The sequence below is a fragment of the Dermacentor andersoni genome, chromosome 2 (assembly GCF_023375885.2).
Source record: "Dermacentor andersoni chromosome 2, qqDerAnde1_hic_scaffold, whole genome shotgun sequence".
Taxonomy (NCBI): domain Eukaryota; kingdom Metazoa; phylum Arthropoda; class Arachnida; order Ixodida; family Ixodidae; genus Dermacentor; species Dermacentor andersoni.
The window spans coordinates 108,069,943-108,087,012 of NC_092815.1; the positions used below are offsets into that span (position 1 = coordinate 108,069,943).

Sequence of the window (17,070 nt, forward strand, 5' to 3'; positions counted from 1 at the left end):
TCCTCTTAAGCGCTTTCAAATTCAAAGATCCCTGATTACTCTTCAAGTTTCCCGGCAACTACAGCTTATGTAACGGTAATGTTTACCGGCGAGCTTTCCGGTAGAAACGCGGCCTCTTGCGTAGGCCGATCTCGGAGGCAGTGCACAGCCGCGCCAGAATATTACATCGTTTTCAGGTTTATGTTTCGTACTCTTAATATTTAAGTCTGAGAAGATTTAACATAAAAGGCATGCGCTGTCGGTGTTTTGTTTCATGACATATGTTTGTGGGCTGTCATCCTCAAAATTCCGAGGAATAAATTTGTCAAGAATGTAAGAAAATTATGAGCAACTTTACTAATAGAATGGTGTGGCAATACAACCCGCGTATAACGCGTGTCTTATCGCAAGGCGTGGCATATACATATAACTAAATATATACTGAAATGTTCGCTCACGGAGAAACTCCCCCGACACCGGATCTTCTGCGACACGGTGCCCTTGACGCTATTGCATTAAAACTGGGCGAGTTGGTTCAGCTTTATAATTTTATAGTAAAAGCAGCGTAACAATAACAGCAAAGCAAGACAGAGAACTACACAAGACATGCGCTGAGGTAAGAAAAGACTGGTTTATTGCACATAAGAAAGAAGAAATACAAACATTCCGTCTGCGCGCGCATCCTCACGCTACTGGTATTTGCAAACCACATCTTTCGAGGAGGCTGATTTCACCATCGTGCAAGTTGATTGGTGCGTCGAAATTGCCATGCTCGTGTTGTTTCTTCTTCTGAGGTCTTCAACGACATTACGTGCTTTTTGATTCACGTACCTGAAGATGACGTGCGTTCCTTAAAAAAATTGCTTGCAACTACATGAACGACAATGTGCTGACAGATGTGGTGACGGTGTGCCCTTTAAATTGTTGTTTTGTTGGCGTTACCTTTCGTTAAGGCAGGCGCTAGTATGTCCAATATACGTTTTTCCACGCGAAAGTGCAATGTTATAAGCAACAGCATATCCCACTTTCGATCGAGCTGAAAAGTAAACTGAGAGCCCTGAGCAACCTGTGTCATTTGCTTTATTACGCAGACTGCATGTTTATGACGCTATCATTCACATCAGGGACGCAACTTGGATGAAGTGCTTAGGCGGGGTGACCCACTTTACTGAGTGGTTAGCATAACCTAACGTGATGGATGAATCCGTTTAATGTCGGGCGCACTGCTCTGCGGGAGACGTGGGCAACCAGGAAAGATTGATAATGACAGCACCGCCGTGAGCATTGAACCAAGTTTTAGTGCCGCTACCGCCTGCGGCTTGGCTTTCAGTGCATTTACCCTTTACTTTTTTGTACCACCAGAAAAGAACGAATTCTTCGGTCCCCACTTACATTCAGAGGAAAAAAAAGAAGAATTGAGGGATAACGTTTTTCAAGCAATGATATTGGAGGAACTGCCGCTCAAGAGAAAGAAAAGTTGATTTGCCTGTTTTGTTGCGTAAATCTCGCGTTGAGGGCGATGATTGGGCGCGATTTTGATGGCGACGTAAGCCAGAAAAGTTCGTTTCTGAGGTTTACGCGTGCATTAAGAAACCCAACATGCCCAAGGTTGATTGGAAGTCCTCCGCTGCGGCGTTGTCCTCATGTTCCGCTGTGCAGCATTGGGACGAGAAATACCACGAACGTTCCTTGCAGCGGCCCTTTAAAGCATAGACTTTCATAAAAGAAGATTACTAGAGGGAACTCTGGCGCTGTAATGGTTCAGACGCCATGGGAATAGGTGGTGTCCAAAACATGGCGTCCATGACGTGTTTCTGGCAAGGCGATTGTTTCCGGCGCGTGCAGTGAGTAAAAACGTAGCCTTTGAGAATGGCTTATTCTGTGGAAGCTGTCACGTAGGCGTACATAGGTTTGCCTAATATTCATGTTCCTGGCTTCAGACGTTCTTGTGGCGTTCTTTATTACGCTATAGCTATCGAAAATTTCGAGAACTCATATCCTTCTAAACGCACAAGGCAACATGTTTCTGCGCACATGCCGTAACCACGGAAAATTGTTGCGTTAATAATGCCTCACTTTGTTGAAAATCATTAATTTGCAAATCCACAAAGCCGCTTGAAGTCAGAAGGACGACGTTTCGGCAAATGTATGGACTACCCATAATTCCAATGTCTCCGGAATTGTCATACTCGTAACTCGCGTAAGCCACTAGCACCGGAGTAACTTTTGCAAAACAACTAGGACTGACACCGATGCGAGGCATCTGTTCTGTGTCGCTTGTGATTAAGAGTTGCTTTCGCGAGGCCTATTCAGTGCTAATTGCAGTGGCTGACAGTGCTAAGTGCGATTTCTGAAGCGGCGATGACAACATCGACCTCATGTCATGTCACTGTTCTCGATTCGATATACAAAGACTATCCCATTAAGGTGCGATGCGGCGTCTAGACGGTCGACCACAGTCATCGATCGATCATCGTCTCAGAGAGCGGTGAAGACACTTTTGTGCTCTTCGAAAACGACTGGCTTGTGCGAGCGCCTTGGACTATACGTGGCGCTGTCCGCACACGTGCGCACGTTCACCCACTGACCTCCACTAACCCCTCCAGTGGGGATAAGTGCAATCACCGCGTTCCTCTTTCCCTTCTTTCGCTTCCTCTGTTCCCCTCTCCCTAGGGTAGGGTAGCCAACCAGACGCTTTTCTGGTTAAAAACCCCGCCATCGCTTTTCCATTCTTTCCCTCCCTATGCTTTAAATGGTATCTAACATATGCATTGTCTTGTCTTGTGGAAATGTGCATTCGAGAGCACGGTGAACGTCCGAAAACCGCTTGCCGGCCCGCGCGGCCACTGCTGCTGCGTGCGCAGGGCGCCTGAGCAGGAGCCATCCGGACGTGTCGTGCTCGGACCTCGTCGGGCTGGCCCGGGGGGATTCCGTGGCGTCGACGCCGTGCCAACGGCCCGTGCCCGGCGGTTGCCGGGACCAGGCCTCGTACTCGGACCCCACGCTGTTGAGGAGCAGGCGGAGGCTGCGCCCGCAGCAGCAGGGAGTCTCGGTGGACGAAGACACTTCGCTGGACGTCACCGCCACGGCGCCGGCGTTGTTGCAGACAGCGCCGCCGGCCCCGGCGACTCCGCCGGCATCGTTCGCCAGGGGAGTTCTAGCGGCGGCCGAGGGCGGAGAGGACGTCTTCCCGTGCAAGACCCGCAAGTGAGCGATATGTCTGTCGCGCGTGCGGAAGGGATTTGCTGTTGCGGTATTCGGAGCACAGCCTATCCCTGCGTCTGTCCGTTGTTTCCTCTCACTGAGCCTGTATGTATACGTATGCGCTTCGTGTCAGAGGCAGGTTTTCGGCTTGAAAAAGGCAGGCCTGCTAGAAGACACTATAACTCAGGAGAAACGACATGTGTTGTCCTTGGTGTTTATCTTGCGTTTGTTGCTCTCCTATAGGCCTTCTTTCGTTTGCGACGTCCTTTTCGTTCCTTCGGTGTTCGTGTCCTTCTATGCGCCTGGCCTTTCAAACAAAACAAATATTTGTCAACGCCCATCACCTTTCTGTCGTTCTATGCGGGTCGTTCGTTTTCTCCGCTCAACACCCCATATTCTTCGAAAGTGCCACTACGGCGTGCCTCATAATCAGAAAATGGTTTTGGCACGTTGAACCCTATAATTTAATTTTTAACACTTAGAGTTTAAGCTAGAGATAAGTTAGCGTACGGTTAATCCACGATCACTCCGCATTTTCAAGCGTTCACCAAGCTTGAGAGATGCATGCCTACTTCTTTCCACTCGCGCTACATTGCGGCGCAATGGCACCGCAAGAACGGAGGTCCGCAAAAAAAAATGTGAATTGACTGAAAGCACTAAAGGACGCAGTATATCTGAATGGAAAACAGAAAAAAGAAGACATCGATGACTAAGCTTTGACTAGTTGGAAGACGTCCAGTTATAACGTGCGTCTAACATCGTCTGTCATCCAGAAGACAGCGGAAGTAGCGCGTACGCTATAGCACGGAAGTGTTGCCACTTTTCATGCCGGGCTCGTGCTTGTCGCGATATGTAGTGCGTAGCTGTACGGTGGCTGTTCATTAATTGTATATAGATCCGCAGTGGTCCATGCTGTGTGGAGTGACCCTGGAGCCCCGGTTTACTGAAATCGAAGATGAACAACGCCGGAAGCCACTCCTCGCACTAGTACCGCGGCGTGTAAATGACTGTTTCTAGCAGCAGTGGTTCGAAAGTATCGCTTCAATTTTTTTTTTACATGTGTGCTCTTTGTATGACGTGTCATTTACCCTGTAGAGCACATCTTGAACGCGCGAGTTCTTAACTGGGTGGGCTTAATGTAGCGATTCTATTCCACTACTATTCATCCTCGCTTTTCACCTGTGGTCTCCTCACGTTGTCCTCGCGATCGGCCAGCCGTGAACGGTGGATGATAACTTCATAAAAAGAAAAAGAAAGAAAAGCTTGGGAGACGTTTAAGTTTCGGCTTTAAGAGTAGAACGCGATAATATTGAGGAGCCCCGGACTGCTTCTCGCGCTTCCCGGCAACTGCAGCTTATGCAATTTCCGAAAAACGCTTGCGGCTAGCGCTATGCACGAAGGCGAGTTTTCTGGTTCTTTTTTTTACTTTCCCTCGCGCAGCCGGAACGGCTGCTGCCGCAGATGATGATGATGATTATTTATTGGTATCGCCTTTGAAATGGGACGTTGTCAAATAGTCACCTAGCCTGCTTGATTTAATCAGGTATGATATACATGTTTTTTATGTGGCGTTCTTGTTACATATTCTTATCTTTTTCTTACTTCAAAATCTACCTTGTACCTCTAGCTACGACTGTAGGAGATCCGGTCGTATCAATTTCTCCCCCGCTTTTTTTTTCCACCAATACCTTAAGCGTCTCCTGCTTATCTCGACTGCTGACCGGTTGACACTTTCGTCCACGTTAAACCCAAGCGCTTCCGGAAGGTGCATGTTACCTACGGTTATCAATGGATGAATCCTTTCGCATTCCATTACGGTGTGCTGAGTAGTTTCCGGGTTTTTTGCCACAGCATACAGATGCCTAATTTAGTTCCGAATATTTGCTCCGGTATGTTTTTGCCATAAAGCAACCGGCTCGAGCCTGAAATAGCAAGACACTATGTGTCATCGTACAGATTTTCCCTTCTAATTTCTTTCTTCTCATTCTTGTAAATCTCCAAGGTCCTTCTTGTTTAAATTGTTTGCATCAAATTAACTGTCTCTGTTCCTCTTTCTTTCTGATGATTCCTAGTAGTCTATTTACAGTTTCAGTTACCCTGTACTTGGGTGCCAACTTTCTTGACCTCTTCCTCCATTCTGTGTCCACGCTTTTCAAGTACAGATAGTTGTGCACTTTAGTTGCGAGTTTATTTTCATCCATGTTCCCGAGTCTTTCTTCAAAAGTTTGGAGGACGCTTACGCTTCGCCTTTAGGAGTGGAACGCGATAGCATTCAAAGGTCCCTGACTGCTTCTCACGCTTCCCAGCAACTGCAGCTTATGTAATCGTAATGTTTACCGGAAAACGCTGGCGGCGAACACTATGCACGAAGGCAAGCTTTCTGGTACAAACGCGGCCTGTAGCGTAGGCCGCGATGCGGTGGAGGCGAGGGCCATCTGGAGCTGTTGCAAGCAGCTGGGCGCGCCGCTTTATGGCCTTTGAGATTTGCTAGAGAGGGTTTGTGATTTGAGTTTGCGCGTAATAAAAATTTGTTTTCTCGTATATTCTCGTGTTTTATCGTGTTTTTAGCGATCTCTGTTACTGGCTCCTAATTCACATTTAGAATTCTGATGCTATTGGTTCATGTCTTGCGTTAGCATATCTCTCAAACTTTAATGCCAAACGTCTGTAATCGCTACCCACGGAATTTTTTCCATGTTCGTCTGTTATCATTTGGTATAGTTGTTCGTAGATAATTTCTGTGACTAAGGCGTAGTCTATACATGGCTGCCTGTTTCCGTATTGTCATGTCACCTGTCCATGACACTTATTCTCCTTGTTAGCTGCTATAAGGTTGTGTTCACCGCAGAGATCCAGCACTAGAGAACCGTTGTAATCAGTATATCTCTCTAAATCATCTATGTGCGCGTTCATATCTCCCACTAAGATCACCTTGCCGGATTTCTCGGACTCATTAACATCGCTTCTAATGTAATCAATCAATTCCTTATTTTTATCTTTGTTATCACTACCTGTCCATAGTTAAGCTATTCCCAGCCACGTGCCACTAATCCATAATCCTTACATGTCTCTTTTTACCCTTTGCCCCTTCAAACCTCGCCTAATTAGCATGCCTACGCCTCTGCCTTTCCTCTACACATTCATTCTGTTGCACTCCTCTCATACAAAATTGTCAAACACAGGCGGCTGCTCCAAATCTCGTAGATGAGTTTCGGTCAGGGCGCACGCGCTAATCGCTTCGTCATTCGGCAGCGTTTGAATTTCCAGCCATTTAATTTCAGACATGAATTTCCAGCCTCCGCGCATTTCTATATGCGCGGATGTGAGCGCCATCTGGTGGTGCTGCAAGGAACCGAGCGGCGCGCGCCGCTCTGTGATTGGTGGAAAATTTTCGCTCATGGTCAACGCACGGTGAACGCTGGATTTTTACTGCGTAGCGAGGCCCTTAAAGCTATCGCTCTGAAATGGAATCGAGTTTATTATACGGGCCCTGATATCTTATTCTTTGTCATGTTAAAGGGCAACTCCGGCGTCTTTGTTTAACCATATTAGGATATTGTCATTTTCAAATGGCAATGGCAGTCCTGTCAGCGGTAGGGTGGTTCAGTTTGCTTAGAAATTCATCAGTAATTTTAAACAACCAATAAATGAGACCCCGAAACCGAAAGCTACTTCGTGTGACGTCACGATGAGTCGATGACGTCAGATCCTACGCTACCATAATGTAAACTCGCGCTAAACACGCAGTACACGTGGCGCTAACGCCAAAGAAGCGAAGCTGATGATGTCTCCTGACGACACGGGGAGCTTTTGCAGATTTTCCGAGCTAGCCAGCGACGTTTTGAGCGACGATTTCAGCGACAGTGGCGGTGTAGTCTCTGAGGTGAGAAATACAGGGTGGCCAGCAAAGAGTACTAGTCGGGAACGCGCAGCCAATCTTTAAAATTAACTTTCAGGAAAACTAAATGACTTGCAGCCGTATTGTTCGGCAAAGATAATTAGAGTACAAAAGAGAACGTATATTCAACATTTTATTGAGACCAGTGTACATCGAAAAATCGCCGGAGATGCCCTTTAAGTCCGCTGAGCGGCAACTCTGACGCCTGCGTTTCGGGACGCCACACAGAGTCACATTTATGAAAACTTTGGTAACCGCTCAACTGTGAATTAATGAACGAATGAATAAATGAATGAAATTTACCCAAACGGAGAAGTGGGGAGGGATGCGTCGCAAACAAAACGCTCTCTTTTCCTTATTTTCTTGTTTTTACTGTGGAGTAGAATATTACCAGCTCAGTGAGTGAGCGCAGTAGATATATTGACCGATGAACAAGTACAAATGACTGTAGTACATCTTCGCCTTCCTGTGTGGGTAGCGCGCCCGACACTAGTGTAATTCAGTCCCGGAAGCGGAGTTCCCGCGAAGCAGTATCCGTTCCTGTGGCAACCTCCTTAGCGATGACGCATTGCACTTTTCAAAAAAAGAAAGAAAAAAAGAAAGGTCCATGCGCGCGCGGGCTGTTTTCTCACTTAAGTTTTTTGTTTTTCTATCGTTGGCGTCTGAATTTATGCCGCTCGCGTACTCAAAGAATAAATCAGAGAAAAAAGACGCTCCGCGACGTCTTTCCGGTGGTAATTTCTTCGTGCCTCCAGGTTTTCCCTAGGCGAAAATGCGACGCTCCAGCTTCGCCTTTCGCAGCCCCGTCCTGTTTGCCAAACGATAAATGCGCCCTTTTGCCTCCTGGCGCGGCCATGTTTACGAGGAACATTGTCGACTGATGCCGAGAGGGCGACTAAACATGGCTGCGCCTTTCTAGAGCGTCTCGTGTGGCAGCATATTGGCAGTTTGGCAGCATATTGGCAGCAGATTGGCAGTCCGTTTCATATGCGGTAAATACCGACACATGGAGTCCGTTACAGCCTTGTTAAAATCGTGTGAACTAGAGCCTCTGGAGGAACGCAGAAGTAAGCATAGGCTAAAGTTTCTTTTTAAAATCATGAGTGGGCGAACGAAAATAAACAAGGATCTATATCTACAACCCCCAGGACGGAGATGCGATCGTCTAAACAATAGCAGAGCTATTCAACCTTATTTAACACGTACTGATGCTTTTCGTTTCTCCTTTTTTCCTGACACAATTGAAATGTGGAACAGATTGCCTGATGCAGTTGTGAGCAACGAGGGCTCTGCCGATTTTGAAAATGCGTTGGATACTTTCTTTTACGAGAATGTATACTAAATTGTTGCTGCGAGCACTTTCGCTGACTTTTCTTTGTATAACTACTGTTATTTGCTTTTGTTAACTTCCAAGAGCGCCAGTGCACTTGTATGTTACATAGAAAGAAAATTATGTATCATGTATTCTTGACACATCACCCTCCCTGTAATGACCCCAACAACGGGGTTGACAGTATCAAATAAATAAAATATCCAGGTTTGGAACATTGTGCGTCTGTAGAGATTGCGGTTTATGAGTTACCCTAGAACAGACACGCGAAGGTTGTGGATTAAAAAAAAAAAAACACGTTTTTGCTGCTGGGAAACTGCGAAGGAATGCGGCTTTGCTTAGTTTTATCGACGGCAAAGCGGGTGAGAAGTTGCTGTCTCGAAAAAAGAAAACAGAAAATGGCTTCGATATCTGTAGCTATGTAGGACGATGGAACTGATTCTAAATGCGCAAACATAATCAGCGGTAGTTTCGTTTCGGATGAGCCGCTGTCGTTAGGCAAGTTTGTCTTCCGGCGAAGAAGACGAACATTGGTTTTTCCCTTTTTTTACTCTTTACCCTTCGTCTTCCTGGAGGACGGGAAAAAATATGCGGGCGACAAAACGGCTGCCATTATTATTATTATTATTATTGTTATTATTATTGTTGTTATTTAAACATATATAAAAACGTCACATTACACACATGCAGAGTGTGAGCAATATATAGGCGAGAGTGGAGCGCAGTAGTCGAGAAGCTGTCCCTAAAATGCGTCTCGGAAGGTGTGGAACTGCGCGAAGCGCACAGCGCACGAAACTTAAGATTTGTGGGACGCCTTTCGCAGCCTGAATCGATATGAGTGGAATCACTGCGAGGAACAGGAACTGCGTGCTGTCAAATAAAGAAAGAAAGAGAGAGAGAGAGAGAGAGAGAGAGAGAGAGAGAATGGAAGAGAAAGGAAAGATACGGTCACCGACAGAGAGGGCATCAATTCGGAACTCAGCAAAAAAAAAAAAAAAAAAAGGGAAGATCAAAGGAAAAAAAAGAAAGAAACGAAAAGAAGAACGTTATCTTGTCCCGAACCAGGACTGAACTAGAAAGTTATTATTCTTTTTTTTTTCATTCGCGAAAGAAAAAAAGAAGAAACACAACGCTGTCCGGTTAAGTTTGGCCACCTTTTCTGGACCTTTTCATGTGTGCATTGTTTGCACTCAGTGTCTGCCTCATTCGTAAATCCAGACGAACTTTCTTTTTCATTTTACGAGTGGCATTATCCTTATGGTTTTCAAGGTGGTGCACTCGGAAGGCAGCCGTGTGTGTAAAAAACTTGTCAGCACTTGAAATCGGTGACTAAAATAGTTTTCGGATGGCGTGAGACGAGCATCGTCGTCGCCAACGTCATCGTCAACATCATCAGCCTATATTATGTCCCCTGCAGGACGAAGGCCTCTCCCTGCGATCTCCAATTACCCCTGTCCTGCGCCAACCGATTCCAACTAGCGCCCACGAATTTCCTAATTTCATCGCCCCACTTAGTCTTCTGCCGTCCTCGACTGCGCTTCCCTTCTCTTGGTACCCATTCTGGAACCCTAATGGTCCACCGTTTATCTAACTAACGCATTACATGACCTGCCCAGCTCCATTTTTTCTCTCTTAATGTCAATTAGAATATCGGCTATACCTGTTTGCTATCTGATACACACCGCTCTTTTTCTGTCTCTTTACGTTATTCCTAGCATTATTCGTTCCATCGCTCTTTGCGCGGTCCTTAACTTGTTCTGAAGCTTCTTTGTCAGTCTACAAGTTTCTGCCCCATATGTCAGCACCGGTAAAATGCACTGATTGCACATCTTCCTTTTCAAAGATAATGATAAGCTTCCAGTCAGGAGCTAACAATGCCTGCCGTAAGCGCTCCAACCCACTTTTACTCTTCTGTAAGTTTCCTTCTCATGATCAGGTTTCCCTGTGAGTAGTTGACCTAGGTAGGCGTACTCCTTCACAAACTCTAAAGGCTGACTGGCGACCCTGAACTCTTGTTCCCTTTCCCGGCTCTTGGCGATTATCTTTATCTTTTGCATATTATTATTCAACCCTACTCTTACACTCTCTGTTAAGGTCCTCAATCATTTATTGTAACTGATCCCCAGTGTTGCTGAACAGGACAATGCCATCTGCAAATGGCGGGTTGCTGAGATATTCGCCGTTGATCCTTACTCCTAAGCCTTCCCAGTTTAATAGCTGGAATACTTCTTCCAAGTACGCAATGAATAGCATTGAAAAGATTGTCTCTCCTTGTTTGACCCCCTTTTTTTATAGGTACCTTCCAACTTTTCTTGTGTAGAATTAAGGTAGCTGTGGAATCTCTTTAGATATTTTCCGAGATATTTGCGTAAGCGGCCTGTATTCCTTGATTACGTAATGTCTCTATGACTGCTGGTATCTCTACTGAATCAAATCAATCGCTGAAATGAAGAAGCGCTTTCTGGATGGGTGGTCGTTTGTGATCACAGTGGTGTGTAAACTGAAGTAAGAGCGATAGGAATGAAGCATAACTTCTGAAGTGCTGATTCTGAAGTGTGCTTTCTTTCTTTCGGTTTTCTTTTTTTCTTTTTCTTTTTGTCTATCCGTGCAGCTCACGAGCACCGTCGGTCTTTTGTACGAAATAAATGTGTGCTTCTTTCCCGTCATGGATGTCAGGTTGTACAAAAAAAAAAAAAAAAAAAGAAACGTAAGCTTGTTCAAACCAGTTTGAATAGCTAACTTTTCTGCTCCCGAGTTGAAGCACAACTGAACCATTTTTTATGAGCTGGAACAAAAAAAAAAGAAAGGGTTTCAGATCGACAATCTGCTGCCAGAGCTTTGACGGGCTGCAGGAATCGATCTGCGCACGGGCTTCTTCGAACCAACGATACTGTTATCACTCGACCACTTCCATAGCGTAGTATTCTTATTTCTTCCTTTCTTTTTCTTTCTTTTTCTTCTTCATAGTAAAACCTCCATGCGCCATAAATCATCGTTTTTTTCAACGCGAAGTAGTCCGTCTTTCTTGTGCTCTGCGCGAGGGTGCAGCCTCTGAAACGTATCACAAAAGCATTGGAAGCAAGGCAGCTACGAGGGAGGGTCTGGAGTATTTTCACAACATCGGACCGAAAGCTCCGCTTCAAGGAATTCAGCCTCCGTCTTATACGCGCTTGTTGCAGATGCGCATCTACATTCTCCATGGTGGTTCGGCGGCTACACGGAGTTCTGCTGCGGAGTACAAGGTCGGGGGTTCGATGCCTGGCAGTGGCCGCCGCATTTCAATGGGGGCTTTAAAAAAACGCGCGTGTGTCCTACTTTTGGTGCACATTAAAGAACTCCAGGGGGCCAAATTTGATCTGCACTCCTCCACGTACAACGGCGTCCCCCATCCCCATAGTTCACCTTGCCGGTTGGGGACGTTAAAGCTCACAATTTAACTGCACAGGCATAGATCATACGAAAGTTCCGGTTTCGCTCCTTTTGAACAGCCCGCTAAGTTTTGCGCATCGTGGTTAGAATAGAAAGTCGCAGTAGCACGCCAAAGTATTCTACTGCGTAGTATATAGCTTCAACGACTTTTCTCCGCAGTTTTTCTGAACGATTTTTTACTTTAACATAGTTCTACATCGATGATTTCGAAGCCAAAATGCGAAAAGTTTTTTTTTTAAGAAATGATAACTCCAAAAACATTTGTAGTCGGTGTAAAAAGTTTACGGACAGCGGGGTTCAGACAGAATGTTGGATCTTCATGCAGTTTGTGACCGCACTAACTTGTTTGCACGTACATACAATACAATACAGTACAGTATGTTTTACATGGTGATAGTCTTAATACCAGGCTGCATCCAGTGTCTCGTAAACGTTTGACGCCAACTGTTTACGGTACAAGGCACGCTTTGTTCTTTGCAAACCTGGGTGTCAAGTGCATGCGGCAGGATCTTGTTTAACGCGATAGCGTCAAGGGCCATGTGTCGCAGAAAATCCGGTGTCGCCGTCGGCGGAGTTGTCCGTAAGCGAAAATTGCCGTATATGCTTAGGCCACGCCTTGCTATATGACATGCGGTATATGCAGGTTATACATTTTTCCACAAGTTAATAAAAGAATTTCAGTGACCCTAATTCGTTATATTGTAATTTCTTTACTGTATTTGATACTGCATTTGCTAATGCGGTGTTAATGTTTCACTGCTGCAGGCAAAATGTTTATAATGCTATTATGTTCTTGTGCTTACTGTTATTAATGTTATTGCTCTTGATATTGTATTTGCTATTATCGTATTAATGTTCCATATTGCTGCGTTCCGTGAATATCCTTTTTTTGTACTAATGCTTTCTTTGCTTCCTAGTTCCTTACGAATATGTTAAGGTGTTCCCCCCCTTACACAACGCCTTTCCGAAGGCCTGTAAGGTACGTGTAAATAAATAAATAAATAAATAAATAAATAAATAAATAAATAAATATTGCCACACCATTCTGTCACTAAAGTTACTCACACCTTGCGTTACATTCTTGACAAAGTTACTCATCCGAATTTTGAGAATGACAGCCCACAAACAAATGTCATGAAACAAAACACAGACGGCGCATGCCTTTTATGTAAAATCCTCTCAGACTTAAACATTAAATGTGCGAAAGAATAGCAGAAACCTGAAAATGATGTTTCTATTTTATTTTGGCGCGACTTCGCACAACCTCCGGGATCGGCCCACGCAAGAGGCCGCGTTTCTACCAGAAAGCTCGCCTTCGTGCAAAGCGTTCGCCGCCAGCGTTTCTCGGTAAACATTACGGTTACATGAGCTGCAGTTGCCGGGAAGTGTGAGGAGCAGTCACGGATCTTTGAGTGCTGTCCGTGTTCCATTCTTAAAAAGACGAAGAAGCTTAAGCGTCCTCCACGATTTTTTTTACTCCTTTTTATGGAAGAGGCACTGCTTGATTACAAGCACAGTGTTGCCGCACCGCGGAGAAAAGTAGCTCTACCTTTTCTGTAATGAATTCTCTCTCCGTCCGTTGATGTCTGTGTCGCCGTAAACAACCTGCTCACGCTGTTTTCCATGGCGCTCCTTTTCACCGCCTAGGACGGAGTCGTCGTCTGGCGTGGTGCTGTACAAGCTGGAGGTGCATCTTCGCTGCGGCAAGAACCTGGTCGCCAAGGACGCCTGCGGTCAGTGGCCCGCAGCGCACGCTTGTCCCGTCCGGTTGTATACCGCTGCGTCTCGCTCGTTCGTCTAAAGAACACGCCGTACAGCAACATCTCTCCTCGCTTTTTTTTTCTTTTTATTTATTTCGCGCCCGGCTATTGCTTGATTTGCAAGTGCTTTCAACTTTCAATTACACGCGTGCTTTAGATATTCTGTTCTGTCCAAATCTTTGTAAAAACGTGCGCCACAAATAGTCAGCGAACTAGAAGAACGACCAATTTCGTGCACGGTGCCCGTGTGGTTGAAATAATCACATTTTGAAACCGGCTTCGCCGGGAAAGCACATACCCTACTGCATACATAACCTTGAGACGGAAACATGGTTACAAAGTCAGGGCGGCCTACACCCCTCAATAATGTTATTATTATTATTATTATTATTATTATTTCTTTTTTCCCCTTATATATCTGTGGAGTCTTTTGTTGTTTTTAGTTTTTAATGTATGCATGAGAGAGGGAGAGGGGCAGCACTAAGACCTTAGTGCTTTTCTTGGGCACGGTGGATAAATAACTGATTGATTATTAATATTCACATAAATATTATCGTCATTATTAAGCGAAGCATAAAGCAAACATTTAGGGCCAGGTTATCTCCTGCCTCGGCTGAGGGACGGAAACAAAGACGATATGCTGGAAGACGCAGCAACCTAGGACGAAATTCGAATAACGTAGATGCGAGGATATAGTAGAGTGTTCGTGGTATGCACGTGGTATGCAGCAACTTATACTGATTCATAAAGAAAAGAAAAAAAGGAAAACCTCGGGTAACACCTGTTCGTTTTCGAATTCTTAACAAAAAAAAATGGTGAGAAAGAGATTGACAAACACGTGTAATGTATATAGCGGCAACCTTGTTCAATCGTGGGACTGTCACGGTGATCAACTTCTTTGCCCTTGAGGGGTCACAACGCGGCAGTCTTTGCGTCGAATAAATCGCGAAACGCATGGGTCATCTTTAACATGATTTATTTTTGTCATGGCAGTTCGACAGAAACGTAAACACCTCTAAACGTCAGCGCATCTCTACGAGGACCGAGCGCGAGTGCCTGTGATGATCCCTGTGGGTGGGCGTCGCACTTGCCCGAGGGACGACATGACTGCAAAAGTCATATCATAAGAAGCCAACAAACACTGACACCAAGGACAACATAGGGGAAATTACTTGTGTTTAATAAATGAAATAAGGAAACGATAAATTAATGGAAATTAAAGTGGATGAAAAAACAGCTTGCCGCAGGTGGGAACCGAACCCACAACCAAGCGAAGGTTGTGGGTTCGGTTCCCACCTGCGGCAAGCTGTTTTTTCATCCACTTTAATTTCCAATAATTTATCGTTTCCTTATTTCATTTATTAAACACAAGTAATTTCCCCTATGTTGTTCTTGGTGTCAGTGTTTGTTGGCTTCTTATGATATGACTAATAAAAATCGGGACCCTCGGTTAACCCCCTCTCTTCTCGTTTATTACATAACGAGGGTGTCGAATCCGGCAACATTGATGCCTTCAGGTAGCATGTGTGGGTTTATTGACCAGTTGCCTTCACCCAAAAAGATCACGTTCTCGTGACGCCTGCGGCAAGAAGGACGTTCCACGTCCGCCGCCAAGGTATGCGAGTGATGGCGCTGGCTAACACTCCCAGGGTTCTACTAGCACACATAAATACCCAAGAAAGTGGATGGGGAAACAGCGCCGCGGTAGCTCAATTGGTAGAGCATCGCACGCGAAATGCGAAGGTTGTGGGTTCGGTTCCCACCTGCGGCAAGCTGTTTTTTCATCCACTTTAATTTCCATTAATTTATCGTTTCCTTATTTCATTTATTAAACACAAGTAATTTCCCCTATGTTGTCCTTGGTGTCAGTGTTTGTTGGCTTCTTATGATATGACTAATAAAAATCGGGACCCTCGGTTAACCCCCTCTCTTCTCGTTTATTACATAACGAGGGTGTCGAATCCGGCAACATTGATGCCTTCAGGTAGCATGTGTGGGTTTATTGACCAGTTGCCTTCACCCAAAAAGATCACGTTCTCGTGACGCCTGCGGCAAGAAGGACGTTCCACGTCCGCCGCCAAGGTATGCGAGTGATGGCGCTGGCTAACACTCCCAGGGTTCTACTAGCACACATAAATACCCAAGAAAGTGGATGGGGAAACAGCGCCGCGGTAGCTCAATTGGTAGAGCATCGCACGCGAAATGCGAAGGTTGTGGGTTCGGTTCCCACCTGCGGCAAGCTGTTTTTTCATCCACTTTAATTTCCATTAATTTATCGTTTCCTTATTTCATTTATTAAACACAAGTAATTTCCCCTATGTTGTCCTTGGTGTCAGTGTTTGTTGGCTTCTAATGATATGACTAATAAAAATCGGGACCCTCGGTTAACCCCCTCTCTTCTCGTTTATGACTGCAAAAGGGAATACTTGGCCGCTACAATGTAACTGTCATATACCAATGCTATTCCTTTATGCGCTTCGTCAGTAGCCTAAGCACCGCGCTCGGGCCACGTGATCACCGGCTTCGGCCGGACGTGTACGTGGACGAGAAGAAAGGAATAGAGTGCAGCAGAAGTAACCATTGCGTTCTAGCGGCCCCTACGTTAAATAGCGTTACTGGTGTCCACTATGGCTTTCGCAGCCTGGCGCAGCGCCCGCCTCGACGACGTTACGTTGTGGGCTGGATATTAGGCAGTTTTAGTTGGGCGTCCGCAACCACCCTCGTGCGCAGGGCGCGAGGTTATGCGTGCGTAGCGTAGCGCGCGCGCACGATACGGCAATAGTTGGCCGGACGCAAAAGCTGACAAGGGGATTGCTGACTTGCACGCGTAGGAGCCAGTAGTGTGCTACTCAGCGCCGCCATATGCCACCTTTTGAAGCAGTGTAGCCAATGTCAGCCGCCACGAAGTCAAACCACAAGCCGGAGTCTTATTTTCGGCAAGAGCGATATCGAAAATTGCGCTGTCGTGGACACGCGAGGACGTCCCGCAATGGCCGCTGAGCCCGCAGCGGACGCCACGCAGCTTTTGAAAAGCTGCGGGCGCTCGCAAGATACCGTGCGCGCTCCTGCGCATGCGCACTGACGCCTGCGCAGGTTTGCCGCGTACGCAGAGCTGCTGCGGACGCCCAACTAAAGCTGTCTATTAACTGCCTGCGAACGCCGATCGATAACAGAATGGGTACCAGCGTACCTCGACCAGGCCTTCGGTTGTTCTTGTGTTTTTTTTCTTTCGGGTTGCACTTTGGGGGAAAAAGCCTGCGTGTTTAGAGTGCCGTCTTACCTTGTGAGCAGAAACATTATATCGGGAAAGCGGGCTGACGGGGAAGACGAAAACCTGACGACAAAATCGACTCACTCTAGTAAAGGGTACTTAATTACCTCTTCCCCTATTTTCAGGCGTTATACAAAGCGTATACTATATAAGGTCGCCCCGGGTGTCGTCGATAAAGTAAACGCGACGCCGAGTTCAC

The 17,070-nt window shown here is 45.9% G+C and overlaps 1 protein-coding gene across 2 annotated transcripts in view; it reads left to right on the top strand.

Annotated features, from left to right (window-relative positions):
• LOC126541410 (multiple C2 and transmembrane domain-containing protein 1-like) overlaps nt 1-17,070 on the top strand; it is a 288,393-nt gene that overhangs the window by 181,650 nt on the left and 89,673 nt on the right. For both annotated transcript variants that reach the window (XM_072286493.1, XM_072286494.1), the window contains exons 3-4: nt 2,844-3,186; nt 13,488-13,573. In XM_072286493.1, the coding sequence (XP_072142594.1) occupies nt 2,844-3,186; nt 13,488-13,573 (429 nt within the window). The remainder of the gene's footprint in view (nt 1-2,843; nt 3,187-13,487; nt 13,574-17,070) is intronic.